The sequence below is a fragment of the Artibeus jamaicensis genome, unplaced genomic scaffold (assembly GCF_021234435.1).
Source record: "Artibeus jamaicensis isolate MK-2021 breed Jamaican fruit bat unplaced genomic scaffold, CSHL_Jam_final scaffold_537, whole genome shotgun sequence".
Classification (NCBI taxonomy): Eukaryota; Metazoa; Chordata; class Mammalia; order Chiroptera; family Phyllostomidae; genus Artibeus; species Artibeus jamaicensis.
The window spans coordinates 14,974,309-14,997,084 of NW_026522047.1; the positions used below are offsets into that span (position 1 = coordinate 14,974,309).

Here is a 22,776-nt window from a genome sequence, read left to right on the forward strand (position 1 = left end):
TAAATGTTTTATTAAAAATATGTACTTTATTGCTGTAGACTTCTAGTCAAGGTGGAGGCATAGGTTGACACTCATAGCCTCCTTGCACAACCACAAAGATAATTACAACCAGACCTCAAAACAAATACTGTATTTTGCTATGTATAATTTGCAGCCATATTTTTGGCCCAAACTTTCACGAAAAAATCTTTTGTTTTAATTTTTTAATTAATTAATTAATTAGTATTTAGATACTTGTTTTTCTTGTATTATTAAGGAGTTTTGGCATCTATTTTTGAACATGTTATGGTACAAGAAATTTTATGTGACAAATAATTACAAAACACAAGATACAAGTTATAAGAAATTTTATGTACTAGTAACAAATTAGTACTGCCTGTGTATATTGAGCATCCTTATTTTTTCCTCAAAAATTTGGGCAAAAAAAGATGTGTATTACACATGGTGAAAATATAGTAACAGCCAGAACCATCAGAATATGAAGCTGTATGGAAGTCTAACAACCAAGGATTTAAAGAAGCCACATTCATTCAGACTGGTAGGAGGGGTGGAGTTGCAGAGACCTTTGTGACGTGGAGAGGTGGTAGTGGTGGTGGCAGAGTGGGCAGCCCCACATTCACATGTGGTGGATAAAAGTCAGGAGGGGTACCTTGGGAGCCAGTGAACCCCAGCCCCAGGCCAGACTACACAGCCCTGGGTCCCAGCGTCAGGAAAATAAATTCCCATAACTGCTGTCTGTAAAAACCAGTGGAGTTTGGGATGGAGAAAAAAACTGCCAGGTTTTCAGGAGAGTTTATTTAAAGGGCCCACATGGACTTAGAATATACACAAACCCACCCACTCTGGGAATTGTCATCAGGGCAACAGCTGGAAGGACACCAGTCACATGCAGGAAGTGGCTGAAGTGACTGGAAATGGGATGAGTGCAGGGCATTCCTCTAGAAGCCAGGCAGTGGCATTGACCCTTCTCTTAGCCTTCCCCCTACACAGAACCACAAAGAGGTGAAGCATGTTGCCCCACCCTGGCTATTACCTAAGGCTCCACCCCACATAATTTATAGGTGCCTTTTATAGGGAGTCCAAGCAGCTCTACCTAATACATAGAAACAAACACAGGGAGGCTGCCAAAATGAGGACACAAAGAAATATGGCCCAAATTGGGGCCATAAATCTGTTGTTTAGAAAAAGAACTAAACAAAATGGAGATGACCAACCTATCGGACTGAGTTCAAAACACTGGTGATCAAGATGCTCAAAGAACTCACTGAGTATGTCCTCATACTCAGATACTCACTGAGATAACTCTCATACTCACTGAGAATTATGGCAAAAACATAAAGGAAGAAATGAAGGTTACACTAAGTAAAATAAAGAAAAATCTACAGGGAACCAATAGTGAAGAGGATGAAACAAACAATCAGACAAATGATTTGGAACACAAGGAAGGAAAAAGCACTCAGAACAGCAGGAGGAAAAAAGAATTAAAAAACTGAGGATCGCCTTAGGAACATCTGGGACAACCTTTCAAATACGAACATGTGCATCATAGGGGTGGCAGAAGGAAAAGAAAAGCAAGAAATGGAAAAGTTATTTGAAGAAAATAATGAGAGAAAACTTCACTAATTTGGCAAGAAAAAAAAAAAGACATACTGTCCAGAAAGCACAGAGAGTCCCAAGCAAGTTGGACCCAAAGAGGACCACACCAAGACACATCATAATTAAAATGCCAAAGGTTAAAGATAAAGAGAGAGTCTTAAAAGCAGCAAGAGAAAAGCAGAGCGTTACCAACAAAGAGTTCCCATAAGACTGTCAGCTGATTTCTCCGAAGACTTTACAGGCAAGAAGGGACTGTGAGGAAGTATTAAAAGTGATGAAAAGCAAGGACCTGCAACCTACATTACTCTGTCAAGCAAAGCTATCATTTAGAATAGAAAGGCAAATAAAATGCTTTCCAAAGTAAACCTGAAGGAGTTCATCATCATCAAGCCATTATTATGTGATATGTTAAATGGACTTATTTAAGAAAAAGAAGATCAAAACTGTGAAGGCAACAAGTTCACAACTGAATCTAAAAAAACAAACTAAGCAAACAACCAGAACATATTAACAGCTGGGAGTGGGAAGGGAGAGAACAGGGGAAAAGATGCCAGGATTAAGAAGTATAATTGGTAGGTACAAAATGGACAGGGGTATATTGAGAACAGTATAGGAAATGGAGTAGCCAAAGAACTTATACGCACAAACCTTGGACATGAACTAAGCGGGAGAGCTGCTGGAGGGAAGGGGGTAACAGGCAGAGGGGAGCAAGGCGGAAAATTGTGACAACTGTAATAGCAAAAATGATAAAATATATTAAATAAAAATAATAGAATATATATTTAAAAATGCATATATTTTATAAACCTTGTACAAAATAGTATTTCTAAAATAGGAAAATCTACCTAGTCATTTATTTTTGTTGTTTCAATAAACTGTGAGATTTATAGTCCCTATTAAACATGTTGTGTGGAATTATAAGAGCAGTAAATATCAACTTTAGATATTATATTTGTATGAATTAATTTTTAAAAATCACAGTAGTAACCGTGGTAACATAGTTCATAATGAACACAGATTGTTTCATGAAATTTTATATTTGACATTTTTATAAGGTGGGTGCCAATTGAAAGCAATTACTGCAAAATGCTAGTTTCCTAATGACAGGAAAATTTGAGACTTTAAAGATACCAGTTTCTCAGCTGTACTTGAATGAGACTGATTAACCAATCCTCAGGCATCATGGGTCCACAAACTATGCACTAAAGGTCAAATTCACGGAGTGTCTGTTCTGACAAATGAGGTCATATTGGAACACAACCGTTCATTCATGCATTGTCCAAGGCTGTTTTCTCACCATAACAGCAGCCCTAAGTCATCATGACAGACCCTGCAAGACCTGCGTAGCCTGATGTACTTACTATCTGGCCCTTTGGAGAAAATGCTTACCAACACCTGCTTTCTACAATGGCCACTGTTTTGTCCACTCTCACCTGCCACTGCTTTCCTGCTGTTATAGAATGACTCAGCACTTCTCTCTGAATACGCATTGTGCTTGGCTGTGTGTGTTCTTGCTCCAGCTTTTTCCTCCACCTCGAATGTTATCTGCCCTTCTTTGAGGTGCAATTCCAGTAACAGTTTCTCCATGAAGTTTTGTAATAAAAAGAAAATAAAATTCCCTAGATATAGCTCCCTTAGGCTCCCTGACATATACTCTACAATCTCCTGCCTCTGTATCTCTTGCTTTCCCCTACAGGCACACACCACCATGATGAAGTTTTCTTCCTATTCCTGGCTTACTACTCCTTGCAGTTTAATGTGGCCAGAGGAAGCATACATGAGCATGCGGACTAGCCTTACTTTCTGGCCATTCATGACCATGGACTTCCAATAGGCATGGCTGTCATCCCATACTTATATTAGTTCCTTCTCTTTCTTACCTTGATGGCTATTTCTTTTATTCTTTTCTGTCCTCAACCCCAAACACATCCTCCTCACCCTCCTTCTCTGCTGACAGCATTTAGTCTTAATGAACTGAGAAAAGCAGAGCAATAGTCGAGAACTTACAGCGCCACGTCGACCTCCCTGCCAATAAAGGACAGTTGTACTCTCTTTCTTTGTATTCTACACTCAACCTTGGTTTGCCCTTATTTGTAGTGTTTTGGGTGAATAAATAAATGTCTTTACTGCATAAACCAATACTCATAACTCTTCTTTTGTTGCTAAGTCTATTAAAATTTATATTACGTGTGTGACTAGGCAAGTAAATAATTACATAGAGTAAAACAAAATAGCAATGTGCTAGATGATGTTTTCTCACCGGGATAAAATACAGTATTGGCATAGAATAGAACACGTTTACAGTTCTTTCTGCAAGTCACTGTGTGTTAATGTGCCTGTCCACTCTTCCAGACCTGTTACCCCTGGGCAGGGACGTCCCCCTAGGCTGGCAGTGCTGGTCAGCATCAGGCCTTCGGGCCAGCCAGCACCCTGCAGTGAGACCCAGTCACGGAATTCCACAAAATCCCTGTCTGAACCCTGTGAACTCTCTGAGGGGTGGGCTGAGAGGTCATCTTTTTTATTACAAGATACAGGCATCCAGGTGAATGAAGGCCAAACCAAAGATGCTGATCACGAGGGCATTTTATGACCACATGCAATTCGTGTGTCAGGATTAAACACTGCTGCCGTAGTTCTCCAACAGTATCTCAGAGCAGGAAGGGGACAGTTTGTTTCACCCCTGTATTTGTGTCTCATAAAGCAATTCACTCCGTGTCAGCCACTTCTTTTTGGTGACAGTCAAATGAGATAATGCCCCAGGGAAGAACTGGAGTTCTGTTTTGCATCAGAACTGTTTTTAAAGGTCTGTTTCTAAACTCCCAGAGAGCAGCATGTTTTTATTTTTCACATGGGATGGGCGAGATGGGCCAGGTACTTCCTACAGGGAGTGGCCTCCATTTCTCAACCACAGAACTTGAAATTTCTTGTTTCCCTCCTCTCTTTGCCCAACCTGGATCATGAAGGAGATGTTTTATGGCTGCATGTGCGACATTTACCTGAAGCAAACCACTTCACCTCTCAGAACCTATTTCTTCACGATATAATAAGAGTGATAGCTCTCACATAACGATATTGTCAGGGTTGAATTTGATAATGTACAGGAATAATTTTGTAAACCTGAGAGCACTAGGTAAGCAATACTTAGTCTCATTAATATCACTATCATGATAGTCATTTTATTAATAGTGCACATTGAGTCCTGGCCAAAGAGAAAGGGGTAGAATAGTTTCCCTTTTCAGGCGTTTTTGACCAACATAGGTCACACACGCACACACACACTTTTAGTAAAATCATTCCCCAGGAAGTAAGAGGCAAAGCAAATGCTCCCAAACCTGCTGTGAAATCCCGATTCTTTGCTGTGGGCCCAGAAAGCTACCTCAGTTCTGTGGCCAAATGATAAGCTGTAAAAGTTTCCTTCTTGGCTGCACTGGCCTCCATATCGTCAGCATTCTGGTGAGAGGCCTTAGTCTTCCTTGATGTGCACCGGCTGGAGGTGGCGGACGGAGCAGGGAGTGCAAGTCCGCTGAGACGGTGGTGAGAACTGGGCACCTGCTTGTCTGAGACCCGCACGGCTGCAGAAACCCGGCACCGGGAACACCATCGTTCACTCCAGTAGCTTCCTAAGGCCTTGTTAACACCCTCAGTACTGCTCAGTCCCATGGTGATAAATACTGTTTCTGAACCATATGGAGTTTGGGACACCACAGCTAAAAGGGAGGGAGGGGATTTAAGAGATCTTGGGTGAAATTACAAAGATAACTTTGAAGTTTTATTAAACACATTTTTGAAGCTCTGAGGTAATGTAGACAGAGAACTGTTATGAGAGTAAAAAGAAGAATATGCTTCAATTAAGCCAGCTGATGGAAGACTTCGATCATATGTGACAGAAGGATAATATTGAATATGCTGTAGAAAAGTCCTGTTGGATATACTTTTACAGTGTCTTCTTAGTGCCTAGATAAGTGCTAGTTTTTCCAGTTAAGAGTTGTATGCTTCATCTGGAAAAGAAAATTATTTATTTGAGTTTACAGAATTTAACCGCAGTGAATACTTATGTGAAGGAATGCAGCCGATTTTGATTTTTGCTCTGGGGGGTCAACAAACACATAAAATGAGAGAAAAAACTCATTGTTTATGTTTTTATGTTTTGGCTTTTAATTTTTTAATAAAATGGCATTAGATATGGAAAGGTATAATCATCTTCTCCACTTCTTTGAGTGAGAAACATATAATTGTGTTACTTACAAAATTCTCAAGTGATGATTCCGTTAACAGTGACATATTTTGTTCAAGAACAGAATTCAACTGAGTCAATGTGAAGCTCTACTTGGCCTTATTGACTCATGAATTAGACAGTACCCCGTCTAGGGGCAAAAGAGCGAGGGGGTATGTAGACCAGGCCCTCTGTCTTTGTGGCAGGATGGCAGCCCCGCTGTGTTTTCTGTGGGAGATGCAGAGGCCCCACGTGACAGTTACCTCCTTGTCCACCGGAAAACGTCACACTGGCTGACGAAGACGATAGGCCTGATGTCCGGGAGACTTTGAAACAGAAATGGAGTCGGGTGTTAAATCCAAGTTTGTTGTCGTGGGCTCGACCACAGGCGATGTCATTTGGGGCCTGAGGTTTGCTCTTTCACAATTTCAAAGACTGAAAACCTCTATTCATTTCTGCAGAAGTGGCTCCTTCTGTTGTAAATTAAATGATCGGAAGTTTCTATGGAGCCGTGTGTTTGGTTGCTTCTATTTTTCACTACTGACTTTAGAATTTGCCAATTCAGCACCTGAACATAGTGGGAAGGGATTGGGCTTTATAATCAGACCCGGTCTCAAATCCTGGCCGCCGTCTGCTTGCCGTGGGTCCGGGGCAGCTTACCAAGGGGCTGCTGACCCTGCCCCACAGGACTGCTGGGGGATTAAATGTGACGCACATATTCAGTGACTATTAGAGTGCCCATGAAAAAGTAGGTGCCCAGTAAATACTGACTTCCCTTTCTTCTTCCCAACCCCCACCAATTTACTTGTGTTTTTAATGGATCGCCCTTTCCCCTGGCTTGTGTCATAGGAAGTTTTCTGGATGGATGGCTTCTGGGAACCCATCGTCATAGCCAGCTCTTCTTCAATGTGTAAGGATTCACCCGGGCATTGAGTAATGAGAATTTCGGTAAGAATACTTAGATAAAGGCAGTGCATGGACTCTCCTCAAATGTCGCTTAAATCTCAGCTGCTTTATAATATGACTCTTCTCTCGAGATCTTGGGGTGTAACAGAGGCCCGTTCACACTTGGATTGTCCTTATCTGGGAAGTAAATATAATACATTTTTAAACTCTATGAGCCACCTCGATAGCTTGGTTCTTCATGTCCTGCAAATGTACTATTTCTGGTATCTTGCCCATTGTTCTTTAAACACCCATCTCCTCAGTGCCATGCTCAGCCTTTGAGGACAAGGTCTGCTTGTCCCTCACCCTTGGGGCATAGAGTGAACGAGTCACAGAGTTTGAGTGGTTGAGGGGACAGCCCGCACTACTGTCTGCTACAGCTTCAGTGACAGGAAGGAGGCAGACAAAAGTGTCAAAACTCTGGGAAGTCTTTAGATAAGTGTTATTTCCAAGTCACCAAGAAATATGATTATGTGGTGGCTCTCGTGATAGTATGGAGTGTCTTCAGTTGGCCCTCTTTCTATCCAATTTTTCTCTAGATGATATTAATTCATAATTAATTTTCATATAGTCATATGAAATTAATACAGAACTATAAGCCCATATTAATAATTTATGTTACTAATATGCACTGCATTAAAAATGTTGAACTATTAAAAATGAAAAGAGGAGAGGGAGATTAAGGACAACAGAAAAAAATTAGTGGTATTATTAGTAAATATGTAAATTCTCTTAAAATTCATGTGTATTAAAAACATAGTAAAGAATATTGCCCACAAGAGGCAGAGCTGGAGGGGAGGGAGCAAAAAAGGTACAGTCCAGTTTTATTAATTCTGATAAGGAACATTAATTTTTAAATTTTGATCTAAAGAAATGATGAACCATTCATTTAAATAGCACTTCATACCTAAAAAAATGTAATCATTTTCTCTATGATTATATTTTTCAGAAACCACATTTGAGAAGTACGTCCATCCAGTGCTATTTGTGTTTACTTCTGAACAGTCATTTTTTAACCGAGGCTGGCATTCATATCTTCATTTTGGGGTAATTTTATCTTTAGGCATAAATACCGCCATGCTAACGGCCTTGGGCATTTTTCTCCAATATTTCCTCTGTTGAATCGGTGTGTGCTCGGTTTGCAGTCAGTCTTTGGGGTAGGGCAGAGGGCAGAGTGTGGAGGCTCAGAGAAGGTCCGGTGAACGCTGAGCGTGTCCGTATTCCAGAAGCACAGAAAAGAGTGTTAACATCCTGCGGATGGATTGGACCTCTTGGTATACAACTACCTTTGGAAGTACATGCCTTATTAATATTCTACATGGTTTTCACTAAAGTAAAATATACATCTTGGTATATGTAACTGTACCGAGAAGTACATCCTTATTAATGACCTGCATGATTTTCATTGGAGTAAAAAACAAACAAACAAACAAACAAACAAGGCTCACTCATGTTACTTTTTAAATCTATTTCTTGACACTGACTTCTTCTATCCTTGCAGTCCTGTCCTAGTTCATTTGGAAGCATTTCTTTCTTTCTTTAGGTGTTTCATTTTTCCTCCCAATAAGCATTCACATTTCCCACTCCTATTAACTCATTTCTTTTTTCTTAGATGGAACTTGTACACTGCCCCTGTTGGCCTACAAACCCAACCCATAGTTCCGTAACCTTACTCAGTGCAAGTTCACGGAGTGGGGAACCAAAGCTTTGTGCAGATAAATCTCCCTCGCGAGAAAGATTAGTGTTGGTTCTCGTGCTTTTGTAAAAATCTGTCAGGGCCCAGGTATTTTTCATGAAAACGTCAAGCCACTTGTTCCATGTATGTGTCTTTTGCCCAGATAGTAAATTTCTGTTATGCCAAAAGGAGTAAGGATATGAGTAAGCGCATCCCCCTCGATGGGCTAACGTCTGTGATGTTTACGGGCAAAGCCGCTGCGCACAGAGCGGTGACGTGCGCAGCACGCAAGGGGCACGTTTAATCCACGGCCAAGAACGTTTAAAATCAAAACCATGCTGCAAAAATGGTTATTGCTTATTTTAAGATTTTTACCTGCATAATAGATTTGAGAGTCTGGTGGGACTTCTACTGAAAGAAAAATTAGTAATTCATTCAAAAGCATTTCTTGAGCACTACCACACACCAGGTACTGTTCTCATTTCATTGTAAGAAAGTGCACCCAGTTTTTTATAAGTGATCCCTTCAAATTAGGTGTTTCTCTCATCTGGGCTGGTCAGTCCCCAAGTTAGCTTCAAGTGTCAAGGTTGCCCCATGTGACTGGTGTTTCTGTTCATCCACAAGGCTGTTGAACACACAAAGGCAACAATTGCACTCATCTTTTCGCTTGTGAGAATAAAAAAATCTGGCTTGCTCTTTTGCCTTTTGTATTCATCAAGACAGTATTATGTTCATTCAAAATGCTGTCCTTTTTGGTTTTGCTTTCAGCTGTATCAGTGCAAGTCTTCCTAAAACAGAGGCGAACTGGAATGATGTAATGAGTGATTTAAAGGCAATTAAAGATCTTGTTCAAGTAAGTACTTATGTTTCCATGAACAGCCTGGCATCACTGCTGAGGTGTGTGACTTTTCCTGTGTTTGGGTGTCTGTCTTAATCCAATCACACTTGAAACAATAACACTTTTGTAGAAGTGTGTGAGCCTTCTAAAGCCTCAAAGGAAATATTTTACTTACAGTTTTCAGATCCCAATTATCTTTCGGCTCAGTTTATTAGTGGCCCAGCATGAAGAGCTTGTCACCACACGCCACAGATTCACTGCTTGTGCTGCAGAAACCAGACACCTTTTGGCACTTGCAAGGGGAATGGGCTGGCCCAGGGAAAGGCTCTCTGATCTGTGGGCCCGAGATCCCCACTCCACCCCAGTCCCCCACAGGCCTGCAATAACCTGCAGGGGGCTGGGGACAGAGAAAAGGAGCCACTGACAACTGTGTTTAAGGAAGGGTCTTCTGCCTCCGTGGGTGACATGGCAGTGCCCAGGGGAGTCCCAGGGGCATGAAGTGAGCCAACCCTTCCATGTCAAAACCACAAAAATCCTGCAAACTGAGCTGTCACTGGAAGCCCACATCAGAACCTGAGTGCCACACCTAATCAGGGTGGCTGCAGGCTGCAGTAGAAGACGTAGGTAGGCCCAGGGTCTCCTACTGTGGTAGCCCAAATACTGGAATGCAACTGGAAATCGCTCCTTATAGAGAGAAGCAGGACAATCACAGCCGGAATGAGAAGAGAAGATCGGCAGACTCTGAAGCTGACATGGATTTGGTGTTGGAATTACGAGACAAAGATTCTAATGCAGCCATTACAAAAATGCACAAGCTGGGAACTGCAAACATCCTTGAAACAACAGAGGAAATCAGAAAGTCGTAGCAGAGTAATACAGTATGTAAAAGGGACCAAGTGGAAATTACAGACAAGGAAAAATACAATAACCAAAATACAGAACCACTGATAAAACTTCATGGAACTACACACACACACACACACACACACACACACACACACACACACTTTAGTGCACATTAAACTGGTGAGATGTGAACAAGGCGGGCAGATTGTAGCAATGTAATTTTCCAGTTGTACTCTGTGCTTGGCGATGCAGGATTGGGGGCAACTGTGAAGGGACTCTCTGTAATGTCTCTCACAATTGCACATGAATCTAACATCATCTCAAAGAATTTAATTTTAAAAGCTTAATTTAATATTGTCAGTGGGTTATTCTCATTCTATCTAAAATAATGCATAGTGTTTCATGCTTGCTAATTTTGTCCTCTTGCAGTCTGTACACCTTGATGCCACGTTGTATACTGAAAGTGATGCTCATGTGAGTATAGTTTTTCCAAAATTGCTATATTTTCCAGTTTTGGAAGTTTAAGAAGTATATTTTTATAAATGTACTGAAATATGTATAGTTTTAAAATGTACATTTTAGTGTGTTCTTATATGACTAATGAATCTTCGTAAGTAATTGTTGGGATTATGTGATTTGGGGACAAAGAAGTACACAGGTGCTATTCTTATAAAATTTATAAAAGCCTTTTCCATCAAGGTCAAGCAAACTATGTTATATAATTTGGGGATGCAATTAGATCCTGATACACTTTAATGCAAGAATCATGTTAACTGATTCCATTTAAAATTATCCAAAATGTCAGTTGTTTCCAGGGCAGTAGTTTATTACCACCTTTAACCATATTTTCTACAAATTGCTCACCTGCATTTATAGTCCATGCGTGGCATGAATCTTTACAATTGTCAGTAAAGGGTTCTGGCTGTTCACTCTATCTGTGAGAAAAGAAATATGCACAATCCAGAGAACCTATTAAATTCAAAACTAATCTTGAACTTGTTACATTAATACACTGCACTGGCATTGCAGAAGCCATGATTTCTGTCATGTTGCTGGTTCTTTCCCTCCGAACTGGTTACTAAAAATCAAGAAACAAATTCCTGACTTTTTCACCTCTTGCACACAAACTCGGTGTTATGTACATTTGGAACAGTGAGTCCTCTGTGTTATCCCTCAATTAGAACATCCCTGAAATAGAAGGACTTTCTAAACATTGGAAGGAAGCCACAGCCAGACACTAAAAAAAACAGACGTTCATCAACCACTTAGATTAGTGCTGTGCACAGAGAAATTGCCTCCCTCCTTCAGCGTCTGCGTGCATTTTATTTTTCTTTGCATTTTTCCTAAGCAGAAAGCAGTTAACCACCAACACTCAGCATCTTGAGATTGCTTTTTTTTTTTTTTTTTTGCATAGAAGATAACCTTGCAACTCATGGGTTGTAGAAAGAAGCTGAGATTGAAGTTGAGATTTAAATCCTGACTCAGCCACTTCTTAGCTGTATTACCTTGGAAGTCACTAAACATTTCTGGACCTGTTTTATTATTTATTTTATGATTTTTTAAATTTAGTATTTCTTTTATTATCAACTTGTGGTAGCATTTGCTCTTTTGCTCCTGAGTAGCTGCTGTGGGGGGAAAGGAATTAGTCTCCCCTTATCCTTGCACGATATGACACGTTTCAAGAACCCCAGTGGATTCTTGAAACCGTGGATAGTACTGACGTTGCTACATACTCTGTGTTTTCCCGTGCCTGCCTAAATACACATGTGAAAGTTATTTTATAAAGTAGGCCCAGTAAGAGAGTAACAACAAACCAGAAACAAGTAACAATAAAATAGAACAGTTACAACAATGTACTGGCCTCTCTCTTTCATGATGTCTTATTGTACTGTCCTCACCCTTCTCGTGGTGGTGTGAGATGTGCCCACGTGATCGGATGAAGTGGGTGGAAGGCGCAGCCATGGGAACATAGTGCTGAGCTACTGTTGACCTTCTGGCAATGCATTGGGAGGATCAGAGAGCCATGCCCTATGCGTTATTTCTGGAATTTTCCCTTTAATATTTTCACACTGTGGTTGACCGCAGGTAACTGAAACCAGGGAGAGTGAAACCACAGGTAGAGGAGGGGCTGCTGGGTTGCCAGACACAGGCCCATGAGCGTGTTCCTTCTTTCACCCCCCGGCAGTAAGCACACACTCGGCGCCCACTGGGATCCGCACTGTACTAGGTGTGGAGAACACAAATTTGAGCAAGGCCTAGGTGGGCGAATGCCCAGATGTTCCTGAAATGTGTCCTTCCTTTCGGCTTAGGCCATTGTTGAGGTTAACCCTTGTGGAAAATGTGTTTTTGTGGTACCTGAAAGGTAAGCTTCTGATTTGGCCAGCCAGGTACTACCCTGCTCTGGTGTTTGCTAATAAATTTCATGGAATCACACCTGCCTCTGAAACTTTGGAACCTGCAGGTATAACATGATAGGCAGCTCCCGCTGTTTAACATGTTAACAGTGCAACCCAACTATAAAACTCCTCCCACTATCAGTGATAGTGTTGTCCGAGTCTTTGGCCAGCGCCATTACCCTTTCACACAGAGATGTGCTCGGTAAGTAAAGGTCGCCTATGATTTCCACGTTTTCCAGTTTCGTGTTTTTTTCTTCTCCACATATCACCATCCTTCTTGTTGCTTTGTAGTCAGTTTGTTTTGGTTTCGATTTCAAAGCCAAAAAAAAAAAATCAAAGCTGCTTTCTATATAAAACTTTTTAGGGGTGTTGTGTTTCTTTAAAAATATTTGGAGTGGCTTTTTTTAAAAATCAAAATTGCATCTATGTGAAAATGGAGACTGGGGAAATAATTCACTTTCCAAAACCGTTCTTTGTAACTCTATTTTCAGCCCAGTTGCAAAGTCACAGCGATGAAGTGCTTTCTCCTGGAGTTCCACGTTATCTGTCAGGAGACCAACGATGAGGGCATCAGGCAGATGATAAATAACCTTATCTTCCTAGTAAAGAACAGTTTACCTTCCGATGGGGTGAGTTCTCCAATAGCCACAGAGTCATTCATAGCGGATGCTTTGGGCCGGCTGGTGGAAGTCATGATGCTGGGAGGCAAGCAGGTCCTCCCAAGGGAAGGGGAGTTTTTTTTCAGGGGAATGGCATTCCCAAGAGTCAGCATCAGGGACCTAAACGGCTCACCGACTCATCCATTCACAAACGTGTGATACACGCCGCCAGGCTGTGTGCTTGGTGCCACAGTGCCCGGGGTCAGCCTGTCAGGTCGCTGACTTCACGAAGCTGATCACCAGGTGCAGTGCACAGACGTTCATCTCATTGCATAATGAAGGGTTTGGCGTGGATAATAGTAGTCCCCCTTTATCGAGTGATTAATGCTGTGCCAGACACGTTCAGTCTTCAGGGGTCGAACTGCTGGCAATCCGCCGGCCGAGTCCTCGCCAGAACTCTGCCAGGTAGTTGTTACCTCTGACTGTTCGCCAGGCGGAAGGAGCTGAGCGCGGAGAGCTCCAGTTCCCGCAGCTCAGAGAATGGGGAGGCCGGCGGATTGCCGGCGGCAGGCCCAAACAGTTTCACTTCTGAGTCTGTCCACTCATCTGCTGAAAGGATAAATGCTGCAAAGGGGTAACAATAGAAATATGAAAACTTGAGTGTTAATTATTAATAATTTAGGTGATGGCAGGCAACATGAGCAATATGGGGTACCAGGAGGGCGAATCCTGGGAACTCCCATAATAGGCGGGGGAGGGGGAACCAGCCACGCAAAGGCCCTGCGGTGTGACGGGTATGGTTATGGCTTTCATGGCAAAACACTGGTGGCCAAATCATAGTGGAAGCAAAGAAGTTTTCTGAACAAAGAAGCCATAATAATAATTAATTAATATAACAAATCATTTTTAAGGTTTTCATTTGTTTATTTTTAGACAGAGGAGGGTAAGGGAGGGAGAAAGAGAAGGAGAGAAACATCTGTGTGCGGTTGCCTCTCCCACGCCCCTACATGTATGGCAACCCTATGCTTCACACTCCAGAGCTGCATCCACAGAGACACGCCAGCCAGGGCTAACTTAACCAACACTTTTTGGGCCTTATTGTATCTAGGTCCTCAAGGAAAATGGAAATGAAAAAAAAAAGACAGATGGTTCCTGCTCTGTAGAGGGGGAAGCCTAAATAAACCAATCGATAAGCCAGTGAGTGTAAGTCAGCTACTTACTAAATCCAATGGCCCCAAAGAAGGCTGGAAAAAGCGCTGGGATTCTACTTAAGCGAAGGTTCACCTACTAAGCTGACATCTGGTAAAGACGTGAGCTTACGAGCCTTAGGTCTGGGAAGCGTGTTCCGGTGGCGGCAACTCCAAGTGCAGGGCCCCTAAACTGGTGTGGCTGGACACCTGGGATTTTCCCCTAAAATTTCTGGGCTGCTTGAAGTCTTGCTCTAATGTCACCTTCTCAGTGATGTCACACAGTCCCATGGCCATGGTCCACGTCAGCATGCCCACTACCTGATATACCATGTATTTTACATAATGAATATTTTCTGCGTTTCCCTAGTACAAGGTCAGCTTCAAAGGGGAAGGTTTTTTAAATTTTCTTTTCAGTGCTGTATCCCAACTCCCAGAACAAAGCCTGGCCTATACTAGGTACTTGACATATTTATGAAATGAATATATTCATGTTTAAAATACTCTCATGATCTGTTATCTCTATCTTACTAATAATTCATAATGGTATCAATGGTCAACTCTTTTATGCAATTCTCACAGTCACCTTCAACATCATGACACAGTGTGGTACATGTAGGGGAAAGAGTGGCCAGGACTGCACAGTCAGAAGACCTGGCTGTGGGAAATCTCCTTGATCAGGTCAACCGTGACAGGCCTTTTGACATCTCTGCTTTCCTGTCTGACATGGTTGTTTTCAGGATCAAAGAAGGCAGTGCAATATGAAATGGGGCCAGTGCCTGGCATAGCATCTGTGCTTGATAAATATTGCTGGACCTGAATTTCAAATGCTTAATGGATATAAAATCTAATTTTGATTTTTCCTGGTACAGCTTTTCCTGGTTCAGATGATCCCTGAAAAGTGTATTTTATTATGCTGCATTTGGAATATTTCCTGGTTCAGATGATCTTTGGAAAAGTGTGTTTTATTATGCTGCATTTGGAATATTATGCTGCATTTGGAATATTATGCTACATTTGGAATATTCTAGTTATCCACGAAACTGTGTTGGGATTACAGCACTTTGTGGTCTTCACCTAAGTAGTTCCATTCAGCCGGTAACGATTGTGTGAATACCGTGTGCAAAGCCCTATGCCAAATGCTAGGGAAGCAAAAATACATGGCCTTGCTGTCCTGGAAGAATTTAGAGAACAGTGGTATAGAAAGCATAAAATTCCCTAACATCAGTGTAATGTGTGCTGTGAGGGTGAATCTAACCCGGGGATGGTGAGAATGTAGCAATGGCACTTTTAGCTGGATCACAGGAGCTCACCGGTTCAGGAAAGATCCTGGGGAGACAGCTGCTGAGTCATCGTGGGTGTGAGTCATAGTAGCTGACACAGGAAGCGTTGAACAGACCGAGAAACATGAAGGCAGGGAGGCACCGAGGAAGAGGCACACGGCCTGTGCAGGGGGGTGGAGGCACAAGCTCAGGGTTCCTAGGGCCTCATGTTTGCGGCAGTGAGGAAAGCGTAAGACGTAAGTGAGGGACAGCTCCGGGAGGGCCTGCGTGCCCTGCTGGAAGGCGTGGACTTCATTCCAGCGTGGATGACCAGAAACCTTGGGCTCTAAGCAGAAAGTCCATAGTCTAATAGATGCGGCATGTTTTCCAGTGTCCTTAATCCAGTGTCCTTAATCCATTATAAGAATAATAAGCCCACATCGAATCTCCTGGTTCTTCCTACTAGGATATTAACCCGCCCAAGTTTTCCTTTCTCAAGACTTCACTCACTATAAGGTTCCATAGGTGTAACATTCCCAGGAGAGAAATACGTCAGACTCCACACTTTAACCTTTTCTTTTCATTTGGCAGAATATCACTGAATCTGGCTGCAAAGAATGTGAGGAACTGGAGGAAAAAAACGTGAAAGAGTTTCTGGGGAGTTTTACGCACATCGTGCAAATGTTCATCAACACGCCATCGCAATGATCCTCTGCAGCGCTTCTGTCGCTCACAAACGGCTTGCTGTTGCTTAGAGGCCACAGAGCACTTTGCATTTCCAATGTGCCGCCAAAACAAGCTTTTCCGGCAGGAAGATCATCAGGACTGTGGGTCAGATGAACTCTTAGAAATGAAGGTGAAAAAATGGCGTTGAGGAACATGGTGTCTATGAACTGCCTGCAGACTTATTTTGTTCATTTATGTTTAACTTATTACTGAATTGTACATATTTGTAGCGTAATATTAAATGTTGAATAAAATTGTGTACATGTTTTATCCTTTGAAATTGCCCTGACGTTTTGCTTCTTGTAAGAAAATAGGGGACATTTGTTTGAGGGTAAGAGTCAAAGTATGTAACAAGGACTTGGGCTGGGACCCCTGGTTCAGGTAGACGGTAGGTTCCAACCAGTGCGGCCAATGCCTGCCAGCCTTTCTTTACCTCTCCACGGGGCGTGGCGCCTGGAGGAAGAGTTGGCTGACTACCAATGAGAGAGGAGGAGCGAGGTGTGAAACCAGGGCTTCCCTCCCTCATTCAGTTACTGACGTAAAAAGAACTACTGTGAAAGAAAGAAACTGCAACATCTGGCACATAATGTGCATCAATAAATCTTAGGTGGGGGTGGCAATAAAACCTTCACTGAGAAGTGGACTTACTATGGGATGCTAAAGTACAATGATGTCTGTATTTCATGTTTTCCCAAGTACAGGTACTTCATTTTCAATTTTTGCCATATTTGTATAATTATCTACTGATTTGTTAGCACCAACACTTTCTGACATGAAATAATTGCTTATATGTTTTTGCAATACACTGTCTAAAATTTGCAAGCTCACTTTTAGTGAACTGTGACTCAAGCGAAATATTCTTGTTTCATCACAAACTTCTTTCAGCCAATTCCCTTCTCGCCGTCTGCACTGAGACACTGGCTGTAGGGTGGGGGCTGATCTGTGGGTTTGTTCTCTGTCCATGTCGCTGGACAGACTGGTTCTCTGCTGGGACATTCCCTTACCACCCGGTGCCCCTTCTATGCTCACACACCTTCATCGTTCTAATCGATGTATGCCTCAAAATTTCTTTGAAGATAATTTCGAAGAAATCTGTATTCTGTTTGACTTTCAAAGAGTCATGTGGTTTGGCTATCAGTTTGCTTTTTGATCTCCATCCAGACAAATAGTATTTGGCAGCCACACTTCCAAGTTTAGGGATTAGGAGAGTGGCAATTGTTTGTTTGCTTGTTTTTGTGTTTTTTAAAATGTTATCTGAGATGGAATTTTTAAAATGTATATATATATCCCCCCCTTAGTTTTCTATTGCTGAAAAGTAGGGAAAAGTCACCATTTTAAACTATAATTTTTCAATCCAACCCTTAGACAAAAGTCAGCCTCCCTGCAGTGTTTGTGGGGATGGGGAATAAAAATGATAATGGCAGTCACGTCAGCATAAGATTTTATGGTGACCGATTATCTATTCTGGTCATAGAACGGTTTTAAAACTTGGCATTTTCAGTTCTCAAAATTAGAATCCCTCTTTCATTAGTTATTTAACATGAATCAATTCAGTCAGTCTTAAGAACACTCTTAGCTAACTTTAGAATCAAGTGATGATGTAAAACACTACGTTTTATTTTTCATTCTTGTATTTTTAGCGAAATTAGTCTTTCATTTTTGTTTCACAGTTTTCCCTTCTTGAGCTGCCCTCAATAATTAAGCAGCCCAATGTCATTTGTCTGGACCAGCAATTTTTCAACTGGTGCGCCGCAAGAGTTTTTCGAACATGCAAAATGTGGCCATTCAGTCAGGGGCACGGACCTCTTTTCCATTCGATTGTCATATTTTAAAAAATGACAACAGCCAACACAACACTAGGCACCTGGTGTGAATGAATTGCAATAAAATCGACTTTTTGTCAGCTTGGCCAAAAAGTACATAATTTTTGCTAAGCCGCACAATTTGAGTCATTAGTTCACGTGTGCCCTGAGGTTAAAAAGGTTGAAAAGTCCTGGCCTGAAAACACAAAGATTCTGTGTTTATGTCTCACCTACTGCCCTAAATGCTAAACGTGTTTGCCATGCGTCACACAATAAAACACAAATCCGTAGGCTTAGAACCTCAAATAATAAAGGTAAAGCTAATAAAAATCAGGTTTACAGTCCAAAGTGCTACTCTTATCTTCATTTTAAATGCAGAAAAAGGTGTACAGGAACATATTATTTCTCACCTCTCCCACAATAAGCAAAAAGAACCAGAAGGTAGAGGACCCGGAAGCGCAGACAGGTACGAGACAGATTGGTGAGCCCAGAGATTTTTAAAGCCCAGGTCTAGTTTTATAGTCTTATTCTTTACCTTAGAACAGAGAATCAACATGGAATTGTTTTGTTTTGCTGCCATTGTGAGAGAAGCTTTTGCGTTGATGTGTTACTAAGTATGGCCATCAAACTCGATGGTTCACAAGGAGAAAGTGACATATACAACATGAAAATCAAGCAATATTTTAAAAATCAAGTGATATTCTCTCCCTCCAGACAGAAGCACTAGGGAATGCATTTTTGTTCCTCCATCTGTGTTCTATCAGGCTTCCTGTAAGCTTTCTGCACTCACATGTGAGTCATGGTCGGCACACATATGTCATGTGTAAATACTTTGCCCAGAGGCAATCCCATTTCCATAGATACTTGGTTCAATGCTTCTGAGTGTGTCTGATGACCTAATTTGGTTTTTAAGAAGAATAATTATGCAAGGTAAACTTTAAGCTTCATTGAAAAGTCTGTGTAATCTATCTGATGCAACACAGGAGAAAAATTAATGAATCATTAATGAAGAGCTGTGATATTTTATTTCTTCAATGCTGGATTTCAAAAGAAGTTAACTCTGAGAAGAACCGAAGATGAAATTTTTTACACAGATGCAGAATCAAAAATTATACATTCAGTTTTTACAAACTTGTCAACATTTTCAGAATTTTATCTTCATTGTCACGCTCCAGGTGGTTCACCTCCATCATCATCACTATCTTCTGTCAGGTAAGAATCATCTGGTCTGATGGGCTCTGGTAAGGATTTTGCTTTAACACTCCAAAAGAAAGAGACTGTTATTCTCATGTATGAAAAATACAGGAGGCATTGTTTGTAGTGTCTAGAGAAGAGTTGAAGTCAAAATCTCCTTCCCACTAAATCCCAGGACAATAAAATTATTTCTAACAACATCATCTTGCATGGGCCTCATTAATTGCAGTCATTGAATGAATTCCGTGCAACAATGAATGGAGATGAAGTTCAGCATGTATTTAATTATTTGCTCACTGTCAACAATAACAAACCTGCTTACTGTACATGTGACATGAGAGACAGAGGTCACGGGGATGAACATGTAAGCCCACTGCTGGGTTCTGAGTTTTACTGGTGGTTCTTGTGGTATCACAAGCAGAAGAATTTCCTGAGATTCACATGGAAAGACGGGGCTTTGTGGTAAACTTTATTGATGACATTAAATGAAGGAGGTTCCCCTCCTGACTTCCCAATGACCCAGCTGCCTCCATCTTGCCATGGAAAAGGTCCAATCTTGTCTTCAGAAGGGCCGGAATAAGGGCCACTGCCCAGAGTTTCTGCTCCACGTTGAAGTTCAGTGCAGGCCAGCAACCGGCCAGCTCGGCAGGTGTTTCCAGCTGTGGTCCGTTGCCGTGCCGCAGTGTTCGGGCTCCCTCCTGGAGCCTGCGTGTGGAGACCACATGGCTGTGGGCCATCCAGCTGCTAAGAGCTCATGGCTATGGAGAGAGGGGATGCATAAGTGCACAGTGAGAGTGCAGGTTTCAGGGTGGGGGTGGGAAGAGAGAGAAAACACTTCTTTGTTCCCCTCAGATTATATTAGCTTGGGCTTGGAATGAACCAGGTGCTTTTTCAAAATGACCAATTTCCCAAACTTTTGTAAGCTTTGGATGGGTCCACTCCCCCTGGTCAGACTGACGGGCCTCTTTGGTCAAGTACCTTCCCCTGTGCCCCCCCAACAATCCCATACTAGAAGAGAGAAGGGAGGAGTGTTTATTCCCTTGGTGGAGTGATGCCGTGGTCCCTTGGAGCATGGACCTGCAGTTTTCTGATGGAGCAAACAAGCTCATGCTCCCCAATTTATTAAACTCAACATCTAAGTCCCTTTGCTCCCCCTTTCATCATTAATTAGCTAAATGCCAACAGTAATGTGAGGACAATCAGAATGGAGCAGTGGTCAACATCTTAACACAGGGAAGCCTTCTTGAAAGAGACTTTAAAATCCCATTTTAATAAGAACTATTTGATATGATGGAGGTGAGTCCTTCTCATCCAGAGAAAGAGGGTAGAGGAAGGCACCAGCTACTGTGGACAGGGTAGAGTTAAAACAGGAAGTGGAAGGGGAAAGGCGGGCGTGATGGGAGAGAGCCCAGTGACACAGATTCAGGGGCGCTGGGGTTACGCTGTATAGTGGCTTAGAGGACACAAAGGCTGATGCGTTTAGGGACAGGGTAACGAAGGGGCACTATTTCTGAATAAGTGACAGCTAAGCGCCTAAAGGTGAGACCGGAATGTCAGCACAGTGATGGCTCCACATGACAAGTCCTATCTTTTCAACGGTTTGAAAGATCATGATCATCAGCCAAGTTCAGTTTTCTGAGTTGATTTAATAACGTCAGAGAGCCCCAGTGTGGCTCTCTGAGGACACACCAGGCTGATGGAAATGATAATCCTCTTACACTTTTATGGTTCTTTAAAGTTCACAAAGCACTTTTATCTGTATTATTTTATTTTATAACAGTTTCTGTCCCCTGTGGGTATAGATGAGAAGAGATGCAGAGCCTATAAAATATTTTGCTTATGTTACTGATGTGTAAAACACAAAAAAGGAAGAAATCACCTGAAATTTTGTTTACAGTCAGCTGTGTATTTATTCTATGCCCTGTTGCCTTTGATATTTTCTTTCAAATAAGCACGGGCATAATACTTGGGGTGGAAAATTATTTGTAGTTAAAGAAATAAAAACAGAGTTAAGCGCATATTGTGATTCCATATTTTGATTATTTTTTCTTCACACAGTTCTATTCTGGTGTTTTGTTTGCTTTTGTCCAGATGGCAAATGCACCATTAAGTTTATCCAGCCTGAATTAATTATCTTTTTATAATAAAAGAAAACACTTTTCTTTTGACAAGTAAGATGTTTGTGCTGTATTTATGAATAAATAAAAGCAGTTGTTATACACAGCATTATTAATAGCATTGCTTTAAACATCTCAGCTAAAAAGAAATCCACTCTATTCAATATAAGGTAGGCTCTTGGTGTCCAAGAGTTTATTAAACAGTGAGAAGAAGCACAGGCCTATTATCCATACTACACTATAATAAGAAAATATTACATTTTCTACCAGAGAGGCATTCAATTCATAGTTGCAGACACAGGCAGTGCTCTTGTGAGTAGTTGTTGTCTTTGCTTGTCATTTGAGTGATTTTTCAGAGCTTCACAGGTGAAGAGTGTGGAGGTCAGCAAAGTGGCTTTCTCTGGACACAAAGCGAAGAGGCAGCTACAGACAGACATTACTGAAACGGCCACAGAGATGCTATTACCCGTGTTTCAGTTGAATGGCTCGTGGATGGGTGACGTGGTCATTGGAGGAGGGATTTTTCCTTTGGTAAGAGAGAGTAGGTTTGTAAGCAGAGGAAGTCTTTATACTCAGAAAGACTTTTGAACTCTGAACAAGAAAAGGGAAGATAAAGGATAACCCTTGTCGCCACCATGAGATTATTTTTCTTGGGGACATCTGTTTGGCCTTCAGACTTTCCCTGTTTGAAGGAACTTGGTTTTCTATGAAGTCACACTCTTTCTCAGAAGAGCTGACTTGTCCCTAAGGATTTATTTCATTCCTTAACTAAGGAATGAAATAAAATGTGCCCAAAGGAACGAGCAGTTGCAAACAGTGCTGGCCGAGGGCCGGCCGTGGGAGCCGTAGGCTTCGAGGGCGTGCACTGTCTGCAGAGAACTGGAAAGCAATCATGGGACGGTACACTCGAAACCTATGTGATCTCACTAATCGATGTCACTCCAATAAATATACGAAATGCAAGAAAACGGACTGGAAGTCTGTCTGCCTTTATGATCACACTGTGCCAGTGATTCTGAACAATGCCGGTGTTAAAATACAGATGGTCCCGACTTAAAATGGTTCAACTTAATGATGTTTTGTCTTTACCATAGGCATCCAAGTAGAAACCATGCTTCACATTTTGAATTCGGATCCTTCCCCAGGCCACTAGCGTGCACTACAGTACTATCTCCCGATGCTGGACAGTGGCAAACTTTGTGCTTTTCAAACTCTGTACTGCTTTGATTTCTCTGTCGCTTTATCATCTTTCAAAGGCATGTTTAACCTGGGTCCTACGGTAACGAGGCTATCTGTGTATAATTTTAGGAGCTCTCCAACCCTCAGGAAGAAAACACAAGTGTGCGTGACAGTGTGCGTGTGCTGTTTCTCTGGAGAGGG

At 41.8% G+C, this 22,776-nt stretch overlaps 1 protein-coding gene across 3 annotated transcripts in view; it reads left to right on the forward strand.

The window, feature by feature from the left end:
• Positions 1-16,563, forward strand: part of IL15 (interleukin 15) — a 56,009-nt gene extending 39,446 nt beyond the window's left edge. For all 3 annotated transcript variants that reach the window (XM_053658499.1, XM_037126075.2, XM_037126074.2), the window contains exons 2-7: positions 6,659-6,757; positions 7,704-7,801; positions 9,198-9,282; positions 10,543-10,587; positions 13,001-13,138; positions 16,149-16,563. In XM_053658499.1, coding sequence (XP_053514474.1) covers positions 6,746-6,757; positions 7,704-7,801; positions 9,198-9,282; positions 10,543-10,587; positions 13,001-13,138; positions 16,149-16,265 — 495 coding nt within the window. In that variant the 5' untranslated portion in view covers positions 6,659-6,745 and the 3' untranslated portion in view covers positions 16,266-16,563. The remainder of the gene's footprint in view (positions 1-6,658; positions 6,758-7,703; positions 7,802-9,197; positions 9,283-10,542; positions 10,588-13,000; positions 13,139-16,148) is intronic.
• The last annotated feature ends 6,213 nt before the right edge of the window (positions 16,564-22,776 follow it).